We start from the raw sequence: 22948 nt of genomic DNA, 5'->3' as shown, positions 1-22948 counted from the left end.
TTTCTTCTTAACCTCTCATTTCTTTCCCACAGTATAACCATACGGATTTATGAAAAGACACACATGCATGAAACCTACAAATAACCTATAAATAGTATTACAAGTGAAAGTACACGTGTCTAAAAATGCATAGAAATACAGTTCACGCTCTTATAACTGCTTTCCTCCGTTCCCATAACCCAAGGCTGGTGGGGCCATTGTGTTGTTGTTGAGTATTCACATCATTGTTTGCCTCCCCCTGGCTCCTGTGATTCCCTATAAGAACACCAAGCCCTTTGATTGGACTGCCTGACGTCCGGAGGAGATTTACTCTTGTCATGTATTGATCAGGACCGGAGGGCTGCGCGCGCGTGTGTGTATAGATGTTTCTGTGTGTGTCTTTATGAGCTTGGTTTTTTTTTGTCCTTAGATTTTTTTTATTTTTTATTGTGTGCCAGCAAACCTTTTGGCCCCTGCACACGCCTCAGGCTGCAAGCACTGCTATTGAACTGCTAAACAGTGGCCCTGCATGTAGTGACTACTTCTCAACACACACACACACACACACACACACACACACACACACACACATGCTAAAGGTTCCAATAGTTCTCTTGTAAATAATATTGTGGCTTGTCATCCCTGCTGAAAGTAGGGGATTGTGCAGAGTTCTCGTTTTAGTTTTTTTCTTTTTATAATTACTGGAATTTGATGTAGGTCTCAGATATGAAGTAACCTATACAACAATAATGTCACAACACATTTACCTGCGATTACCTTAGAGTATACTGTACCTTCCATATACCTGTACATAAATAAAGATCTTACTCAAGGTTGTAGGGTATGTGAACAAGAGTAAACAGCTTCTCTTATTTTTACAGCCATGCCTGCCTAATCTAACAAAATAAAAGCTTTTTTTTTTTCTCCCGCTCTGCTCTTCATGTTTTCGAATAGCCCTTTGTGTCCTCATGTGTGTGAAGAGGTTCAGAGGTAGCTAGTTATTAAAGAGGATATATTTTTGCTGCTCATTTGATCCCCATCTCTTCGCCCTAATCCTCATCCTGTTTAAATTGCTCCTCTGGCAATTGTGATTGTGTACTGGTCGAGCTCAGAGCTCCTGGCAAACGCACACAGACGCAACACCTTCCATGTATGCAATTGAATAGCTTGTGTGAGTCTGTGCGTGTGTGTTTGTGTGTGAATGCTTGCATATCCCCCTCCCACTCTTTGTCTCTCCCAGGGCTCAGAATGAGTGATAAATTCACCCCTTAATCTCTTTCTGGATTCTTCCACATGCAGGGTTTAGGTCAATTGAATGTAACCCTTGCATAGTGACAGTGAATATCTATTAGGCTGTAAATAAAAGAATAGGATCTCCGACTGTTAGTTAATGAGCAGCGTATTCCTTGAGGGTAAACAGCTGTAAGATCACCAAAAAAGAGCTGAAGCTGCCTTCCTTCATTAGGAGGTTGACGATGGTTATGATTTTTATACATCCTGTTTAATTAGTGCTATTCTGATTTCCTTACACCAACAACGTCCTAGTCAGCCACATTTGAAACTTGATTTAAAATTAAATATGATTAAACTGCTCCCCCTTCTATTATCCAGAAGGTCAAAAGCATCTTGAATAGAAAATTCCCACTTTTCTTGTTTTAAAGTATTTATAGTGTTAGCTCTATAAGTCAATGTATATAACCTATATGTGATCCGTATCGGCGTTATATAATGTGATCCTGTTGGCTTTCCTACATGCCTCCTTTGCATTTCTAAATGTCTCTGCTCTGCTTTTGTATATTTCATGTTGCTAACAGACAAATAGCAACGCTCCACATACTCCAGCTGCGAGCCTCCGACCACTCATTTCCTTCTCTCCTGTGAGAACCACCACTTGCTTTGTAAACAGCACCTGGTCCACCTGTGTGAAATTAAGAGAGCGGAGTGGAGGTGTTTGCCTCAATTCCACATTGTTTATGTGTGATTACCCTTGTTACTGTAATGCACTTGAGTGTTTTCGTATGTTTGTACACACTGTACGTCTCTCTTGCTTGGCTATACTGTGTACTGTCCAAGAGTAAATTGTACTTTATTCATTTTTTTATTTTGTTTTTGTGTACAGTGAGTTCTTCTGTCTCTAGCTTTCTCTCATCTGACCATCTATTCCAAGGTCAGCTTTTCAGCAGGCTTACAAGGGAATGATACAGAAGATTATTGCCTCGATCAATAAGCTCAAAATGAAGCAAAGGGGAGTTTACTTTATTGACTTTCTCGTGTACAGTGGCAGTTTTAACATTTAATTGTCTCTCTGTATTTAGCGCAAACTCCCATTTAGTGCCCGACAACTGTGCCATCCCAGGCCTTCCTCGTCTCGCTTGCCATTCACTCGGGCACCATTTGAAACGGCCCCTCATAGCTTAATTATTAACAGTGCTATGCTGCGCTGTTGTACTGAGAGACATTCAGAAAGCAAATAAATAAATGAATGGCTGTATTTTCAGTAGCTCACTGTCTCTCTCCCTCTGATGCATGATTCTCTGTCTTTGGAGATTTTAGCAAAACTTGGGGTACGTTTGGTATCAAAGCTGTGTTCCCTCAGCTTTCAATCGACAGGGCAACAAACCCTCAGGTCCACATTCCTACAAGGGAGCGTGAGGCGAAACTGAAGAGAATCTGAGTGTGTCAAACTCAATATTCTTCCATAATGTACTAGGCCTCTCTGGCGCATGCTTGATCAATTTCATTTATTCATCGGCCAGCCAGAGCTATCCCTCTTGTTTTTCTATATCCATTTCATCATCTCTCTTTTTTTTTATTCCTTCTTCTCCTCCCCCCCTTCAGGCCCTGGCCAGTGAAATACTTTTAGACGTTCAAGAGGTCAAGCAGCAGTTGATGAAGAGGAGGAGGTTGAGGCAGGCCAATGCTGTGGCAGCACAGGGCCGCCTCTCAGCCAAGTCCATGATCAAAGCCAAGACCATCGCTGCCTCCATCCTCAATATGTCAGAGTATGATCTGGCAGACATAATGGACACTGACCAGGTAAGGCCAAGGGACAGTGGGTCAACATTTTATAGAAACGCTTACTTGAGGATCTGTATCAGGTCTATATTATGCCCAGAGCATGCAACATAGCTATAATAGATTTTATGTGCTGTAAAATTTCAAAACGCGCTAAAAGTTTTCAGGGAGTTTAGCTTAGTGATTGCACCATAGGACTGACAAGACATATCATCAATATCGTCTTGTAGCCTCGAGGTATCTTTGGGTCAATTGGGACTAAATGTGGTGCTCGAATCACTGTGGCCATCATTTGGCGACAGATGCAAGATTTCCACCAGAAGGGTTATAAGGGCTGGTGCTAAGTATCTTTTGATGAGCGTCCGATGATGGACAGAATGCTCTGCTTTTGTCTCACCATCTCTTATCGATGGGTAGGTGGATCATGGAAAGTAAGCAAGGTCCAGCACTGTAAAGGCCACACCACATATTCTCACACCAATCCATCAAATCATGCAGCTCAATCAGAGCTCCAAAGCTTCAAATATGTCACTAATAAGTTGAGAAGTAAGTTGCAGTGCAACAGAGGAGGATGTGGCTTCATGTTTAAAGCTGGTGTTCATGCTCTCGACAAGCTCAAAAACCCATCAACACTTTCAGCACCTATCAACTTGATATGAGATTTAATACAGCACAAGTTGAGTAAGTACAACTCTTTTCTTCCGGCTGAAAGCAGTCATTGAACTGAAAATCTTTGCTATTGACGATCGGCTGCTTGCCAAAGTAAGAGTTTCACACTTTTCTCCAACTTGGTGGGGCCTTTCTCTACCATAGATCATACCCAGCTATGTCATCAATTAGCAATACCATGTTACAATCAACCACCCACCCCTGGGGACTTCCTCCCATCTATCACAAGATGAGAGAGGGCCCTGCAGGCACTTACTCACACTTGAAACCAATTTTAGCCCTTTGCAGCTCAGCTCCACCCAGGAGATGACAGGGAACAGTTTCTCACTTGACAAAAAGTCCCCCTCATTGGAGCTGAAACATCTGCCTGTAAAACACTGTGTACACCACTTGTCTCATATTAATGGTGGTTAATGGCGTTCTGCTTGGTGCCCTAACATGCTGCCTGTGTTCTTCCTGTTTCGTTAATTGAACATTCATAGTAGAGATGCATCCATAGTCATACGAATGTCGGTCTGATACTGACTCAAATAGTTGGATTGAGTACTGTGACAATGGGGCAATCTGGTATGAGATACCATTATTTTCATAAAATACACATTTTATACATTTATGTACATGTATTTGTTAGTTATATTATGTTTTACAAAGTTCAGAAAGTGATGTTTAAGTAAAACCTGATGAAAAATGATCCCAGTCACTTCCACACGGTGAGGCTACAGCTTATCAATTAAACAAGAGTATTGGATTGGTACTCAGTATCAGGTAATACCCAAAGCTCAGGTATTTGCATTAGGACCAACTAAATCAGATAGTTAATCCCTAAATCACAGCACTGTCGAGAAGGCACACATTCACCAGATAATCATACGTTTTTTGTCACAGTGACGTTAATAGTTTATTCTATAGAGACAATCAAGTGCGCCCTATTTTGACTCGCTACATGTCCGCCCTGAACTCTAACTTTGCTTTAGCTGTGCACACGATGCTTCTCTAGTTGTGAATATATTGCCTACAACTCAATTTGAAAGTTTGGCACAGAGTTGAAGTTTCCTCATACTTGTTTCAGAAATGTGATATCTTTTCCCCCCTCAGTCAAAGAAATGTTCGGACCTTTTTCACAACCCTTGTCAATTTGTGTGTATTTCTTTTGGACTTGAGGACGTCACGAGACACGAGGTTATCAGGATGTCCCAGCAGTCTTCAACAAGTCCAACACATACCACAGTGAATACATTTATTCACTGGGTTGTGCGATGCCAGTGTGCTGAATTAGAACCCACGGCTTAATAGGGTTTGGTTTCAGTCTTCACTTTTACTTTTAAATGAGAATACTCCATTGGCAACATATCTACATCTCTTTAGTTTGGCAGATTTTGCATGCCAACAATGTGAGCAGAAGTTTTTAACATTGTAGTGGGTTTTGAAATCAATGTACTCTTGTATGTAATGCCGATAAAACCTTTCTTTTATGAATGATTCCTTGTTGTGGTTATATTTTTTCAGAATTTTGTCTAATAGATGATCTTTTCGTGTTGATTGTATTCATTTGTGTTTTGTTTTTTTTAATGTATAATTGATTTTCAAAGAGTCATACAGAAATGTACAGCTGCTCTCTTACCCACACACATATATGCAAGCCCACAAAATCAATGCGATGGATGTATATAGATGCAAAGAAGGCATCAAAGTGGGCTCAAACTTAAGTGCTCCACACATGTAGTGCGCTGCACACAGTTATTTGCCTCTGTCCATTCCACAGTGGGTAACAGAGGACCAGAGAGGGCCGAGCAGCTCCGGGCTCCCCTGGCAACTTGTTGTGGAGTTAATGATCCAGATGTAATAAGCCTGTAATTGCCAGACCAGTTTGTTTTGCACCTAATGTTTGATGGAGGGTCAGTGCTTTGTTATATATCTACCAAGGGTGGGCCAGCACACTCCCTCTCAAGCACATTCACTGTTTCACACACCGTGTTCCCCCCTGGCTTGAGGGCAGTAGTCACAAGAATGGCCCACTCTCTCACCCTCTTTTTTATCACTTGCTAAAACAACCACACACTCTTCCCGCCCCTGATCACTACCTACTTTCTCAGTTATTTAGAGCACCAAGCACAATTAGGCATGCACTGAAATTAGCCGAGACCAACTGCTACCACCAAGGATAACACATGAAGGGTTCCAGGAAGCTGGGGCACACCAGGGAGAAAGACATCCTTACTAATTTGCCATGGATACAACCAATGCCCACATCTTAACAGTCCCAGCCTGGTCGCTGTCTATCTTTGTAAATTGTTTTGAGCTTTATTCAGAAGAAAGGGGCACATTGCTTTGTTTAGTACAACACATCTTTATTGTGGCTGTAGAGTTAAAATAAAAAAGAATTTTTAAAAAAAAGGACAAATGAGCATTAAATACACCATGTATTGAACATAGAGATGTATTTTATATTACTTTTATGGTGCTGAATTTTCTTCACACTTGAGACATTTGTGTCATCAGCTGCTTTAGATGAAATAATAGATGTAATATAATGATTAATCGGCATGGTCGCACTTCCCATGACTGTGAAAAGCTCTTTTTTTTAGTTGTATGGGTTGTCAACATTTCCCGGCCGGACTAGTATTACTAGCGCTATGAATATTGTGTGATATTCAGAGCACACTCTGGTGAGGTCGCCACCTTAAAGGGAACTCTAAAGTTCACATAAGTCTGCATGAGCCCCTTTGTGGACTTTTGGCATTGGACAGCCCTTGCCGTCCCAGACGTCACAGGAGCAGCCTGTTAGGTCAGGCAGTCTGCAAGTGCAGGGACTTTAAGATTCTGCCACACACACACTTTTGTTCCCCCTCTTGCCCTCCCCGCTTCCCTGTGAGGCGGTACAAGGCTCGTCACATCATTTCCAGCAGCTACACCTGGGGTTTGAAGTGAAGAGGTAACGCATTAGTGCTGAGGTGTACATGGCCACGCCGTCGCTCTTCTTTCTGTTCATTAGCAGTAACAAGGCTACCACTCTGTTCGGTCTTTATACATGAGTAGCATGCAAACGTATTCCGGCGTACCTCGCCACTGAGTCTCCAGAGAGCTGCCTCAAGGTCCTGGCTGGTGTGATGCTACAATTTTGCCCTTAAGCAGGATACTCACAGAGGCCAATCTAAAGATACAGCAGCAGGTTCTCTCTGGAAACGTCAAGTGACTTTTGTCGGATTCACTTGAAATGTTACATTTGCTCTCCGTACAAAACGCTAACATTCTTAGGATTTATTGGAGGTATTCTCTCTCAGCGTTGGCATGGTTTTCTGTGCATCCTCCATCCTGTCATTAAAATGTTTTTGCTGTTGTGTTTGCAGGGAGCAGAGACCCGTTCAGCGAGTCCAAGTGACCAGGAGTGGCTGGACCACCTCAACCACATCCTTCAGCAGAAGGTCAGGATCACAAAGGTTACTCATTCCTGCACACACACTAGATTCTAGTGTGTGTGCAGGAGTAAAAAAAAAAAAATAGATATTAGCTGCTTCTCTTCGGTTCATTTTATTTTTTAACAAGATTATGGGCTACTAAGTACATTTTCAAAACGTAATGAAAAGCCCGAAGGAATAATCAAGGGACGGATACAGAAATTATTTTTTCACTTAATTTACATTGCGAGTCATTGGCCGAGCAAGCTCTTTGCTGATTTGTTGTAGATTTGTAGAACAACTGTTGTCTGCAGTGTCAAATGGTAACATAAAACTTGCACAAAGATTTTTCTTTTGAAAGTTTCTGAGACTGAATCGAAATCGAGCAGAAATATTATTAAAATCAACAAATTCTCCAAAAAAAACTTGCAAGAAAACATGGTTTTATTTCCAAAAGAATGTAAGTGAAAGTATAATCATATGTGCTTTATAGAAGTACAAAGGATAATGGTTAGGTTTGGTTATCACTCCACTGTTTCAATATATATTATTCTCTTCATTTATCATTAGTGGGTAGTTTCTCTTGATTGTTTTCCACATGGTCAGATGTTAGATTTATATATTAATAAACTATACAGTATAATTTTGAAGATGCAAGAACCAAGATTAGGGGTTTTTGGCAAGCCGGCGGACTCATAGCTAACAGTTGTTTGCTGCTAAAATAATATTCATCTTTTTAGATACAGCTCCTTTAAAAGTTATTGTTACCAAGGTTAAGTTTTATGTTTTACACAAAAAGTCATTTTTTGTTCGATAATTTAGTTGAAGATAATAATAATAATCAAGAAACAATTAATTGAATTAAATGGAAAAAGTTTTATTTCCATTGAAGCATTGAATGAATGCATTATCTTTGCATTTACATAATTATTTGGATGTTATTTTAGCCCAGCATTGAAGATGTGTTGCTTTGTCAGTCGAGAAAATTTTGGGCACCAGTTTCACCCTTTTTTCATTCCCACACCAATGTGTCCTGCTCCAGGCTCCCAAAAAAAAGCAATGATGTAAAGGATAAAACAAAGAAAAGCAACTATAGCCTCTGTGTGTGTGTGTGTGTGTGTGTGTGTGTGTGTGTGTGTGTGTGTGTGTGTGTGTGTGTGTGTGTGTGTGTGTGTGTGTGAGAGAGAGTGCAGTGAGAGAGAGTGTGTGTGCGCGCACAGCCACTCATCTGTGAGTGCTCTGCTGGAGCTTTACTCGAGTGCTGTCAACGTCTGCTCGCTGTGATATGTGTATGATTGAGAGTGTCGACTGTGTGTATGTGTGTCTTGTCTGTGTTCTTGTCAGCGGCTGCCGCAGGCACTCATGCGTCGCCTCCGCACCACGACACACACCAGACACTGTTCTCTTGTTCCCCAGATCTTCTTCTGACCTTTCCACCTTCCTCTCCCCCTCCCACACACACACACACACACACACACACACACACACACACACACACACACACACACTCTACTGAATCCATGTTTTTCCCTTCTAGCTGGACAGCTCTCAGTCCCTGTTCTCTGTCTCTCTCTGCCATCCTCCACTGTCCTGCATTTCTCTCTCTCTCTCCCTCTCTCTCTCTCTCTTTCTCTCTCTCTCTCTCTCCCTCTCTTTCTCTTACTCTCTCTCTCTCTGGCTCAGACCCCGAGGCAGCTTGTTAGTGGGGAACTAAATATTGATTTGGCGGGCCTGTCGATGCCGGGAGAATGAGCTAGTGTCCACCAGAGACCTCGGCACCAGCAGCCTGCTATCGACGTTTTCCGTGGGCAGAACAGGGGTGGTGGAAGGGGAGGGAGCGGAGGAGCTGATGTGGGGAGTGGAGGAGAAGAGTGGAGTATGACAAGGCTGAGACTCGCCCCGAGGTCTCTGTGGGGACCGCTGGGACCACAGCAGTCATCCCCCCTCCCCGCAACAGACTTTTTCTATCCCCTTTCAAGTCCATCTTGTTCTGTTTTTTGTTCATTTATTTATTTTTAATTTTTCATCTTCTCTCTATCTCTTCTGTTTTTTTAAAAGCATGCTGTTGTATCAAGGGGACAACGGACTCTGTGTCTGCATGTGTCGCTCGTCTTTTTTCTGACAGGGCTGGTGTGATATCTCACATACTAAGAGAGAGACCAGGCGAAGGGTCTATGAAGACGCGCTTAGTGCCTGTCTGTCGGTTAATTAAGGTAGATCTCCTAATGTGAAGCCTTGAAGACCTCGATGATAACATGCCTGAACTACAAATGTCTGCTGATGCTGAGAAGTGAGTGTCTTCATAGTGAGGGAATATACTTCATGAACTCTCATACTGGAACCCCTTTGCCTCTCTACTTTCTGTCATAGCTTATAAAAGGCTCACCAAGCAGAACATCTGTGAAGTGGAATGGCCTGGCCTGTCACCCTGCCTGTGACACTAATAACACACTCCCCTAATAGTGATATGATCCTACCCCTGAGCTGCACTCTCACACACACACACACACACACACTTCTTCGGTTAAAAAGACACAGCGACAGAAATAGACCCAGTGAAAGAAAAGATGAGAGAGAGATCCATGTCCTTAACTGGCTGGCTGTCACTGAAAGAGGATGAGGATGTGTCCATCGGTGTGTATTTCTGGAAATGTGTACGTATTCGTGTGTGCATGTGCACTCTCACGACAGCCTCATCTTGTCACTGTCAGTGCCTAATGGAGCTGCCAGTGGGACAGCACTTTATTATCTCAGTGGCCCTGTCAATAGAAAACCCATCACTCACTCTGCGTGTGTGTGTCTGTGTGTGTGCAGATGTGAAAGAGCTGAGGAGTGGAATGTATGTGTGCATCTGTGTCTCCGTGTGTGGGCTGTTGCTCACCATCACTGTTGTGCACTGCCACATGTCAACGTAACAAGAAAGAGAGACATCCACAACACATTGGCAAACGGTGTGTGTGAATGCGTTGAATTACTGCTCCCTTCATGCTGAAGCAGTGGCAAATGAAACATTGCATTCATTTCCTCGTCTCTCACCTCTACTGGTGAGTTAATGAAATCAAACGCTACGCCTCTCAGTGGAGAGCCACCATAAGCGGCGCTCCATAGTCAGGATCGAGGGACGGTGCTATCTAATAATCATGAGCAGGCCAGGGGGTGTGCTGTATGGCTCCACCGCAACCCACCATGAATAAGGCCAGCGGAGAAGATGGAGTGTCCATGTGGGCCATGGGGTCCAGGCACCGGCCCGGGGAAGCATTGATTTAATTGCCTTTGGTTTATTTGTGGAGTCCTAATTATTGACTGGAGGTAGAATTTAATGGGCCAAGTCTTTATGAAGACAGGGAAATGACTGGCTTCTGCTGCTGGCCAATAATGAACAGGAGGAGCATGTGCATGCAAGCGTGTGCACATGAATGCAAACACACACACACACGTTCCCTCCAGATCATTTTTCAGACTCATTTTGTACACACACACGGACCCATCTCAAGCCTCATGACAGCATAATAACATTTAAAAAGTCATTGACTCTGTTGATTTCTTTATGAGAGGACAGTGGTTTGGGGTGGCGCTGAGGGCCTGCTAATATTTACTTCACAATCACACCCGAGGGAGACGTACAAGCATCACTTCTTATCAGCCTCCAAACTATAACAAGCAGGTGAACATTACATTAAGACAGTAGTAGAGACAGGCCAGACCCATCTGGACTGGACTTGTTATAAAACATGAAAGGCGTTTATGGATGGACTACAGGGCTGAACATTTTCCTGTAATTTCAAAACCTTATTGAACTTTGGGGAGGTGTTGCTGCTGCTTATTGCTATGATGTTAATGGCACCATTTATCTAAATTCAAATAACAGACTTTATTCATGTCACCTCTTGTCAAAGCCTCTCATCATGTTGGTGGTTCCCCAGGGCATTACATCATTAAACCGTGGTATTAAAGATATCAAAGGCTCCATGCCTTACAGTGCTAATGCAGTGGGAAAGTTTACTATTGTTACGATGCTGTGAGGGTGATGAGTAGTGTGTTGTGTTGTGTGGCTCATTATGCTGCTGTAATGACAAGGAAAAGCTATGAGTCCCACACTTCTCTCTGAAGGAAAGTGACTCTAATTAAGCCTTATTTAATGATTGGGCTAATTAAATCAGCCAGTCTTTTTCTGTCTCTGTGAGTGTGTTTGTATGTGTGTGTAGGGGACTGAGGACCAGCCTTTGTACTGTAAATATGTCACTGGAACAGTGGCAGGGATTAGGGGGGAGGGACCCCCAGAGGAGACTTTACTAATACCAGAGCACACTGTTCAACTTGCATTTCACATTAATAGAAAAAGCAGATGCAGCCTTTTGCGTCTGTTTCTTAGCCATTAAACTGTTGGAGCGATTACTTAACCACATTTCAGGAGATGACTTCAAATAGTCCGGGTGAATAATCTATTATTCTTGAGTCGTGATGCTATTTCGGAGCTTTAAGGTTACTGCTGGTCTGATTGTACCCTTTGGAGCATAGTGGACTTTCGCTCTTTATGTTACGACAAGAAGAGAATTAATGATGAAAGTAGACATTTCCTCATTAAATGGATGACGAGATGTGTTAAATTCCCAAACATCAGTGAACAAACATTGAGAGGCAACAATTCTTAGCACCTTCTTGCTTTATAGGTGACAGTTTGCTGCAGGCACAGACACTTTTGTTGATTGTAACTGCTTCCCAGTACATTACCTCGGCCAATGAGCCCTACTGTTAATCACGGGTGTGTTCTTGATTGCTGAATCCACCTAAAGATTGCTCCTGTTTTGTATGGATATCACCTTTCTATATTTATACCCCAATCGTGCCTGAATCATCTCATTTTCACACCTAATGAGTAGGAACCTGAAACAAAGACCCGGTGCATTCCTGTGTTTAATCTAGGGTGTATTTAGGTCAGATCCCTAACAAATGCATGTTGCACACTGAAATGATGTTTCCAAACAACGTATCAAGAAAAGGAGAGATTTTTAATTACAGTATTTGTGGCCCCAAGTGTCCAATTCCCTTTCATATCAGTCTCTAGTGACCTTAAGGGAGAAAAGAGAGGGATCTGCTCCGCTGCAGGAGTAGGTAATTACGAGGGAGAGGGAGAGAATAGGCTTACCGGTGCTTTCGTGATTTTCTTACCTGAGCCCCTCTTTGCAAATGTGACATATTCATTATCAGAGATAATCAAATGCAAGACTTTTTAGTATGGTGCCTTTGTGCTTGGGCTTTTAATCTATTTATCATGCTGTTGTTGTTGTTATTCCCCCGTTTGATAAATTTGATTTTCAAACAAAAGTGAGAAGATCAAAGATCAAAGAGCTGTTTTTTCCCCCCACTGTAATAAAACTACTGTAACTACTTCTTCTCCCTTACCTTGAGTAGTGGCCTAGATTGGAGACGGCTCACCAGCCAGGGACCAAAATTTATAGCAAGAATCAGTCACCACTCTGATAATGCTCCTGTCATACAGTTGGATCCTAAACTTAACTTTTTTATGGTTATGATCAAATCAACCAGTAGAGGACAGTTTGCTACAGTAGAAAATATACACGGTAAGGTACTCTGTTGTTACAGGTATACAGTTAGTCACTCGTGTAGGACATTTGAAGGAGCCAAATGTCACTTTTTTCAAGAGGCAACATCTACCTAATTATACGGGGCTGTCACATTTATATTATTAAGGTGGTTAACCAGTGAATAACTGAGAAATAACACTTGGTAGTCACATGATGACTTCATGCAGAAATTTGAATGAAGCAGCCCCTTCTGTCACTGTTAGGCTCACTGATTCTCCCTCCTTCATTTGGACCCACTTAGATACCCAGCAGCCTGACACGATCTTTACATCTACTCACAAATTGGGCCCTTGGAAATAATTGCTCTAACCTGTTCTGAGGGAGAAGACAAAAGAGCTGGGATGATCGATCTTTTAGGAAAAAAGAAAAGTTGATGTGTGTAATGCCACTACCAGACAATGGTCACTGGAGTGCTGCAACTTTGAGCTGCACCTCGCCTTGGGGTGTGCCTCAGGCTATAGAATAGCAATGTCATTTAATTGGCTCATAAAAACACCTTTTGCTTGCAGCTCTTATTCTTGTCTTCACACACACACACACACACACACACACACACACACACACACACACTTGTCAGTGTCAGTGGCTTTACTTGTCAGTTCACTTCTGAAACATGTTCATGAAATCACACCTAGACAAAGGTCTGCTCTGCAGGGCCTGTTGAATAGTAATGATGTGAGTTAGCATGGCTTATTGCTACAGTAGCTTTTTTAGTGTTGCCATAGGGGACAGGGCCTCTTGCAAGACAGCGGCAGCGTTGCTTAGCGCTGGTGTTGGCTAGCTCTGCCAAAGGGGACAGAGGCCCAGCTAAATCAACTGTAGCATAACATTAGTGCCAGTTCCTAACACTGCCTTAAGCAGCCCAGGGGATCCAGTCGAGCAGCTGCATTACAGCTTACCCCCAACCATCCTGCAGGGTATCGGTCCCCAGCAAATGTGGCTGTTGGATGAATGGAAAGGATGGAAAGGATGGTCCTGCTGCTCGGCCTGTCCGTGAGCCCGTGTGTGAGTGCTTGTGTTTCCCTGCGCCAAAAGCTGCTGATGTAAGTCACACACCAATAGGGAATATGTATGTATGTATGTATGTATGTATAGAGAGAGAGCGAGAGAGAGAGCGAGAGAGAGAGCGAGAGAGAGAGCGAGAGAGAGAGATTTTCTCAATGTACTTGGCATAAATCAACTTCATAAAGGTTTATGAAGATGGGGATAATTTTACATGTGGTTAAGACGCCAACCATATCCTGCAACATCCCTTATTCTCTCTTTCTCTTGTGTCTTGTCGTCTCTGACTAAGATTAAGAAAAAGTGAATGTCCAGTTTATACTTACAAATAAAGAGATTACAAGTATATAAGGTTTAATATGTTTCAGACTTAAATTACACTCCATTTGGTTTATCTAGACCATGTTTACCTGTTAGTGTTGTTTACCCATATTCCCATATCAGTACTTTTAATGATCCAGTCTCCCTCTTTGCTGTCCCATAGAGCCTTGTGTTGTGCCTGTGTCTCTATTTTAGTTAGTTTGTTTGCATAGTTAGTGGCTCTAAGTGCAATTAGCTGATTGGGAGATTGTGCATGCCGATGTGAATGTGTGCGTGAGACAGGGAGGGTGAATTCTCCCTGAAGGACAGAGGCAGAGGGAGATGTCTCAGCAGTTACTTCAGTGTAGTGGTTCTCTGAGGAATAGCGCCGTGTGTTTGATGCATCCAGTGCTGTTGGAACTGACTCCCCACTGCACACACGCACACACACACACACACACACACAAACGGCACATGGGACCTTGTGTTCTCTGCTCCTGTTACCTTTAATGAAGAGGAGAGATGTGTCAAGGGGCATGGGGACCGCCTGTGTTTGAGTTCCTGAGCTTCTTACTCTCCGGACGTATTTGAAATTGATAAGACGATAGTTTCAAATGTCCTTAAAACATGTCAGCTGCAGACCTAATTCCAATATGTGTTTGTGTTAATCACTTCAAAGCAACAATACCTTGTATTCCCAGATGCAGGTGTTATTCAGTGAAGTTTTTTTTTTTTACGGCAATTCAGACTTGAGTCAGCCTGTTTTCTCTGTGTATGTTTCAGTAGCTTATGTTTTCACATTCTCTTTCAAGAGATAAAAAGCAAAAGTTTTATGATATAGAAGTCACTATTTTCAGCTTGGCCAGTCCACATCTCATCTCACGCCATGTGACTTAGAAAATTGCTCAGGGAATGAATTTGTCTCCCTTGCATGAAAAAGGCGCTTGTAAAAGGCTGCACATAACTTGAAGTGAATATTTATGGGTGATACAGTATGAATGCCTGCCTTTGAATGCCTGCCTTTGATCAGGTGCCCTAATGACCATAAAATCCTTGTGTTGATTCAGAGGAAAAACAAAATTAGCCAGAACTCAGAGGAGAAGCCTGCCAAACACATATAGGTCCTTCATACGCAACCTTTATAAAGCTGTACGATTAAGTGGACATCAGTTCCCATCCTCTCACATTCCCAGCATAAACACAGCCCAATAAAAACACAACAATGCTCTAAATGTCCCCGGTGATGTTCTTGATGTTTTAATTATGCCTTGAGGCGTTTCTGCTGAAAAGTGATCAACGTATCCCTCTGGAGAGAGGGGAGTGTGTCATGAGCCCACCAGAAAAGGGGAATGATTGTCATTTTCTTGTGCTTCTGTCACAGAACACGACTCACAGCACCCGCATGTACATTGCAAGACGCCGTAATCATTCCCCTTGTCTCTAATGGCCAGGAAGAGACATCCGACACGATTACAAAGTACGATGAGAGACAAAATCCACAGACCTTTTTCAATGCAAAATTAATTCTCAAATTTAGCTGACGCTCTTATGAGGTTTGTTAAATTGAGTGGGGATCCAACGTTATAGCCATTTTTGACCACATTTCCCCTTTTGTTTCTTTCTTAAAGGAATACTTCAACCACAAACTGACCATTTATATGTCTGTAATTCATCCCATGTTACCTTTTTAGTTCTGGAAGAAAATGTTTTTCTCGGATGTCTCCGCGGTGAACGAAGCATCAAAACGGGAAAAGGTCTTGATGAATTTACATAGATGGGAGCCACCAACAGCAAAACTACATCAAAACATTTGTATACAAACTCTCACACAACTCGTGCAGCATAATCAAAGTCTCATTTATGCAAGTACCACCAAGCATTTTCCCTAAAATATTACTGTTTAAAACCCTTTGGACACTGCACACGGACGAGTCGTGGGACAAACGTGGGACAGTTTATGCAGAAGTGTTTTAAATAGTGCCGTGGAGAGGAGGTAACAGAATGAGGGAATTTAATTTTTCTTAAAAGATGAATTTGGCAGATGCCCCCTGGAGTATTCTGACTCATACTGCTGACTACTGTTAGCTTGAATCTAAGAATCATTTTTTCCGCAGAACTAAGAGGGTTTTCTCTTACATTTAAATTCAATCAAGAAGGGACGTCTTCATTGCCACTATGAGCAAGAGAAACAATTATACTATATAAGGGGACTTAGCAAAATAAGCTTTTCATTGTACAGTGAACTGCCTGTTATCTGTGCATATGCCAATACAAATATCTTGAATATTGAATCTACTATAGTAAACTAGAACTGTTTGGATGTACATATGATCATGCAAGTGTTTTAAAAATAAAAAAAAAAGATTTAAAAAATTTGATTTATTTAACAATCTAACATTACTGTACCACCGATTAAGAAGGGACTCTCAGGGGGAAAAAGTAAAGCGTGGGATTAGGTGTTGAAGCTACTGCTGTGTAACCTGTTTTGTGAATTTCTTTGTCCAAACACTCAACATGGACGGTCCCTCAAAAGTTTCACAAGTCCTCAGGCCCAATTTGAGGTTCTGTTGTTTCACAAAACAGCACAAAGGCTCTCTGAAAAGCTGCCAGGTGTCAAAAATCTGACTCTTTTTAAAAGCGGTGCATTTGTGTGTTTTCCCCGTTTTATCTAACCCCTACAACCACCGCCCCCACACCCTTTCTCTATCCTTTCCCTCCCTTGCAGATCCCCTCTGCCGGCCAGCTAATGGAGGCTCTGCGCGTGAAGATGAAGGAGAGGAAAGTGCTGACAGAAGAGCTGGCCACGCTCGTAACACCAGTCAGCGAAAAAGCCTGACTCCCTGGGCTGAGGCTGGGAAAACTGTCATCCTCTTCTTTTTCTCCCTCCCTTCTTCTCTCCCTCCCCAGTTCTTACTCAGTGGGAGCTGGGCTGAGCCAAGCTGAGCCGGGGTAGCAGAACCAATATTTGTAAGAAAAGCGCTGTCGACTCACTCTGGACCACTGGCTCAACTCAGCAGCCTGGCTTTTGTAAATGAGCCCTCGACATCTGTGTTAGCGCTCAGTGCACTATGTCTATCAGACAGGGCCCTTTAGCGCCAAGCTAATTTACAATGCAGCCACTCTCAACGCAGACCTGGGGTGATAAGGCAAATGCTTACTTTAATGTTTAAGTTAGACTCTTTTTTTTTTTTTTTTTGCTCTGTTTTACCTCTCCACCTAATTTATTTGGCACCTGAAGGACCTCGGGATGCAGGGACTTGACCTAGCAATGCCAAGTCAACACTTTGAGAAAGTCAAGAGTGCAGCACAGAGCAGAATATTCACTGTAAAGTTGGATCCATTTAACAGAGCACTGCACTGCCCTGAGAGAACATATGCAAGGATCGAAGCCCGCTGAAGTATTTTCATCAAATGCACTAAAAGAAATGATTTTGTGGATGTATACAATTTGTTCTAGCATCTGATCTAGTATTACAATTATTTGTTGATAATGTATTACTTAATTATGTTAAATATCCATGATGTCTGCTGAAAAGCTTTTCCTAATTTCAAAATAAAAATCCACTTCCTCTTTTTTTGTGTCTATATTTTGTTCTTCAAAGACGGCATTATTGTTCTGAATTTCATGGTCGTATTTTTTAAATGGTCTCTCTTATTTTCCCATCAGTTCAAAGGACTGTCAGTCAGAGTGTGATGGTAACTGAAGGTGCTCTGGTGGACAGCAGGGTGCTCACACCTCTCATGATTGACAGCTGACTGTTGGCATGGTTCCTGCCTGTAACAAGTGACCCCTGCTGTTGGCATCATTAACAAGGGTCCACATGAGCACACACAGCCCAGTACAGGGGTGTATGAGAGGAGTGGTTACATCCTTGACATAACTACCTCCAACCCCTTTTATCTGTTTCCCTTTTCCTCCCACTCGTATTATTCATTTTAAATATTAAACCATAATCCTGGTCTCTTCTGTCCTTGAGTTGGAATCTTACACAAGAGACCACACACACCTCCCTTCAAGTCATGCTTTTTTACATTTTTTTTGTATTTCTTCTATACCTCTCCTAGCTTTTGTTTTCCTCTTCATCACATTCCTCCTTTTCTTTGTGTTATGTATAATTAACAATGGTGTGAAGAATCCTCCGTTCAGGAATTAAAAAGAAATAATTCCACTTTTTAATCCCCCCTCCCTTCTCAAATATATGCTAATGATGTCGTTTTCCTTTATCTTTTTATAATAAAGGATTAGGCCAGGACTGTCTCTAGCTGCAACTCGGGGACCAATTTAGCTGGGATCCAGGAGAGACAAACCCTTGTGGTTAATTACCATTCATTAACATAGTTTGCATCTTTTCTTCCTCTCCAATACCCAGGAGCCAGCTATTGTCAATATTTGTCCCATATAAATTTCTGCAGTTTTTTCCCCCAGTCACTGTCCTCCAGGGTAATGCGGCTAATGACAAACATTAATAACTCAGAGAAATCCGGTGGCGCTGTGGGTATAAAAGAGTAAAGCAGTGGTGCCACGCAAATTATGTCGGCGCCCCCACCCTTTGCTGTCTGACTCTCTCTCTCTAATTCTCTCTCTCCCTTTTAGCGTGTAATGCATAGTCAACATGTTTGCTCGCCGAGCCCCGGCCTCGGCTGACACACTCGTGCTATTTCTATGACATATTCAAATGTGGGCCCCCTCAGCTGGTACTCCCTTGGGTTTAATTAACCTGGCCTTGCCTCTGACGCTCCCTCAGTGAAGACGTTAAAACGATCTTGAAAACACCCTTCAAACAACCCCCCACCCAACACACACACACACACACACACACACACACCATGTCTTCCACTAGGCGCTGTATATGATTCATCTCTTTATTTTCTGTGTAGGAATGGCATACTGTTCCCTTCTTTTCTTCTCTTTCACACTCCTTGTCTTCCACCCTTCTTTTTTTGTACAGCTCTCATTAAGAGTGCTTTCCTGTGGGAATCACTTTGATCAGTAGTTCCAAATGCAAAGTTTTCTTCTCTTCCCCTTTTATTCATTCCAACACAATCAACTTGGTGTCATTTTTTGCTCTCTTTTCTCTCTGTCTTTATCTCTTTCTCTCTCCCCGACTTCTTTTCAAATCCAACTTTCTTGTATTTGTTTCTTCTTTTCACGGATTCCTGCAGGACATTGCTCCTGGAGGGGTAGAGGAGGTCAGGGTCACGGGTTGACTTTGGGGTCGATCGATGATTTGTGTATGCGTGTGTGTTTGTCTTGTATTTGCGTGTGTGTTCGTGTCCCAAGGCTTCTCTGTGGTACTTTTAAGTTCCCTCAGTCTGGTGTGAGTGCGTGCCACTTGGGTGGGAAGGCGGGAAGCCCACAGTACAAAGAACAGTCGAAGCCCAAACCAAGAATCTCTGCAGTCTCCATCTGATGCACAATTAGTCCTTGCAGATCTCGTCAACCAGCTGTGGAGTGAGTAGAAAACAGCCTCTGGTGATCTCCCTTACTTCACTGACACAGTTTCACATCCGACTATTGCTGCCAATGTACCAATCTGCTTTGATTTCACACGCGCAGACACTTGGCACTCAATAACAAGGTACTTGTGACATACAGCCAAATGTGTTTTTGACAAATGTATAATGCAACATGTTTACTGTTTTCATTGTGTCTATCCTTCATGTTTGATCCACAGGGAGAAGGTTCAGAAACAAAAAGTAGATGCTCAGTTTATGACGCTTTTGTATTTATCTCTGACTGTTGTGTGGAATTTTTGTCAAGAACCTGATTATTTTTCTTTACTTGTAGATCACAGAATCTGTGATTCCTCAATGCTTCCATGTATTATTTTCTTTTTCATTATATCAGATGCCACCTTAAAAAGAAAAAAGGGATCACACTCTCCTGATGCACATATGCTATGTATACAACCTCATTGATCTTCACTTCAACAAGTCCCTTATCCTCCTCTACAGCACTCCAGACATGAAACAGCAGCAGATTATGGGTGGATGCGGCCCGCCGTGGGAAGCTAGGGAGCAGATAAAAAGGCCAGCCACTCAGGGGACTAAAGCTATGTTTTGATGCTGTGTGATAAAGCAGAGGCGTAGGGTAAGAGGAAGGGGATAGTTACAGGATCTATACACACACATATATATATGTGTATATATAGATATAGGTATATCTATATATAGATATATATATATATTTATTTATTTATTTTATCTCCTCTGGCTTCCTTTTTTGGATGTCTCTTTGTCTTGTCCATCGTAACCAAGCTGTTCTTGCACTTTTCTTGTTCTTTGACACTCACACTTTCTCCGTCCCCATGGACTGTCCTAAGCCTTGCTCATGGCGGCTGTCTCTCTAAAGCCATGGCCTGAGCTCCTGGGGAGAAAAAAAGAGAGGAAAAAAGAATGGGAGAGAGGTTGATCTGGTCTCTAATCCACCTTCTCTTACAGCATAGAGAGAAGCTACAGTCCACAACATCACCTCAGAGAGAAGTGACTCTTTGAATGTGACTAGCTGAACCCTCTGGTGTCCTTACGTCTAATCTGGGATGTTGTCTCAAGCGGTGTAGAAGATGTATCGCCTAATACCACAGGTCAGTCCCACTGTCATCCTCGGGTGGACTATATTGCTATCAGAGATTCCATGCTGTCAGATATGCCGAGCTTCGAAACCGGGGATTTTTTTTGTGAGGCTCTGAGTTCATCAATTGGCACACTATCCAGAGGACCGTTTTGTTATGTGCATTCAGAATCACAATAAACAGCTCAAACTGTATCAGTCTTCATTGGTCCTAGCTGTTTTAATATAGAGAGCATCCTTTGTTTTCCGCTCCAGCATATATATAATAACACCTTAGTCTGTGGTGTATAGCTCCTCAAAGCACCTCTCCACCTTGGCTAACTTTTCCAAGCGCTCATTAGCGGACTGGCTGAAGTTTGGAGGGTATGAAGCGGGCTGGCAGATTACCCCCTGTAAAGTAGCACACCTCAGGTAATCACACTAATGAATTCAAGCAACCCCCCCCCCCATTCACCCACCCCTTATTCCTTTCTCCTTTTCCCTTTACTTACTTTCTCCCTTTCTTCCACAGTGGCGGGTCGGTGCAAAGAGTGCCAAACAACAAAGACGTGTTTGTTTGCATAATATTAGCACTGCACGCTCGCACACAGTGGCGGGGGCTTGACTGCAGGACTGACTGGAGGCTTCCCATGAACACAGGTGGAGCAGGGCGAGCATCACTGGGACCAATTAGAGCAGAGCACAGGTACATTAGCATGTTTGAGTGGAGCGGGATGGCGTGGGGATTGGTAGGCATTATGAAACACATGAACACATGACCATGGCCTGGTGTGTGTTAGTGGTTCGTCTCCAGTAACACAACTGGCATATGTGTGACAAATGACCTCTGGTCTGCTGCCCCGGCCCATCCTGGCTTTTCCATCTGCACCTACACACACATTTTCCTCACAGATACAATTGCAGCTTTTGTGTAATAAAGTCTAAACATAACAATTTGCTAATGTTTGCAAGATAATTTAAAGGAGTGAAAGCAGACATTTAATATGAGGATCTCAGTCGCCCTGCAAAGAAGACGTGTACCTCTGGTCTCATTTTTGTGGCTCATGATCATACGTGAGGGTTGGAACTTGAATTCAGTGGCGTAAGGTTGTTACGACGGACTCCAGTGCGCAACATTATGATGGGCCCTTGTGCACACTAGTTGTTAGTTATGAAGCTCACACACATGACTGCTCGCTCGTCTTGCAGATGTGCTTACCTTGTCAGTATTGACAGATGTTTCGCCTAAACCGAATCGTCTCGTCACATGATCAACTAGAAAGTTGACATTTGACAACATTAATATTATCCAATAATCATCATTACATATCTGTATATGATTTATTTATTTTTATACCAAAGAAACTAAGACATTTTTTATTTCATTTAAAGTTTTTATTTAATGTTATGTTTTAGAGTTTATATAGAATAAGCACATGATTTTGTCCTGGATTGCTACGAACTGCTGCTGAAAAAAGTGAAAACCAAGATAGAGATATATACCAAATGGTTTAACCTTCTTCAATGAACACTGAGGTCCATTTTCTGCCTTCATATTGTTCGAGGTCCCGCTCTCTTTATGGGTTCTGCCCCCAGCCAACAGGCCCTAGTGCAGCCGCACTGCCTGCACCGCCTGTCTGTATGCCCATGATTGATGGCTGGCTTGAAAGAGGTTCTGGCGACTCAGTAAGGGAACTCGTGGCGGAGAACCGTTGACCTCAACCAGGAATATTAGGATGTTGTTGGTAACACTGTGGACAAGATAGAGTTGATGAAGCTGCTGTCGGTAGAGCTCTGAAGTTTATGTTGCTGTCTTGATTTACAGATTGTAGAGGTCATGATCAGTGCTTGATCTGAATAGTGTACCTGTTTTAAAAAAAATAAAAGTAGAGGGAAGTATGGAACCCAATAATTGGGTTGTCAATAATAAAGAGTGTCACTCTGCTCGGCCTCCCGACGAAAATGAAATACCAGGATGCTGGAGGGGATGACCTGGCCAATTGCAGATTCCATCATAGCCGAGGCAAAGGAGACACTAGCTCTCTACTTTTGCAGAGGTAGAAGAGGGAGAGGGAGTTGACCTATCCAGTTTATCGGTGATTTAGATGAACACACAGTCTAGTCTCCGATGAGGAGTGTGCACTTAGGTGACTTACTGTGTAACCAATTTTGGCTCCAGACCTCCTTTTTCCTGTATTAGAGGTTTTTTCTCCGCGTTTGAGTGTTTTCCCCCTGTGTAGGAGTTTTTGTAGGAACCACACATTATTTCCAATACTTGTGTTTGTTGTATGTATTTGTTCAGCAAAGTCTTGGGAAAAGAATGTATATCTGCAAAAAAAAAAAAATCACTTTTAAAAGATATTTTAATTGTAACTATGAACATACAGCATGATATGAGCCAGATTCCCCAAAAATGCCTCCTTGAGCGGTCA

The 22948-nt window shown here is 42.5% G+C and overlaps 1 protein-coding gene across 1 annotated transcript in view; it reads left to right on the top strand.

Moving 5' to 3' along the window:
* Positions 1 to 17540, top strand: part of cntln (centlein, centrosomal protein) — an 84112-nt gene extending 66572 nt beyond the window's left edge. The window contains exons 25-27 of the mRNA XM_068589372.1: positions 2818 to 3015; positions 7011 to 7085; positions 16692 to 17540. Of these exons, the coding sequence (XP_068445473.1) occupies positions 2818 to 3015; positions 7011 to 7085; positions 16692 to 16802 (384 nt within the window). The 3' untranslated portion in view covers positions 16803 to 17540. The remainder of the gene's footprint in view (positions 1 to 2817; positions 3016 to 7010; positions 7086 to 16691) is intronic.
* The last annotated feature ends 5408 nt before the right edge of the window (positions 17541 to 22948 follow it).

This window comes from Clinocottus analis, unplaced genomic scaffold, assembly GCF_023055335.1.
Source record: "Clinocottus analis isolate CAN_PGR_092001 unplaced genomic scaffold, fCliAna1.0.p SCAF_22, whole genome shotgun sequence".
NCBI lineage: Eukaryota > Metazoa > Chordata > Actinopteri > Perciformes > Cottidae > Clinocottus > Clinocottus analis.
The sequence above is the reverse complement of the archived record's forward strand: the minus strand, read 5'-3'. Positions and strand labels throughout refer to the sequence as shown.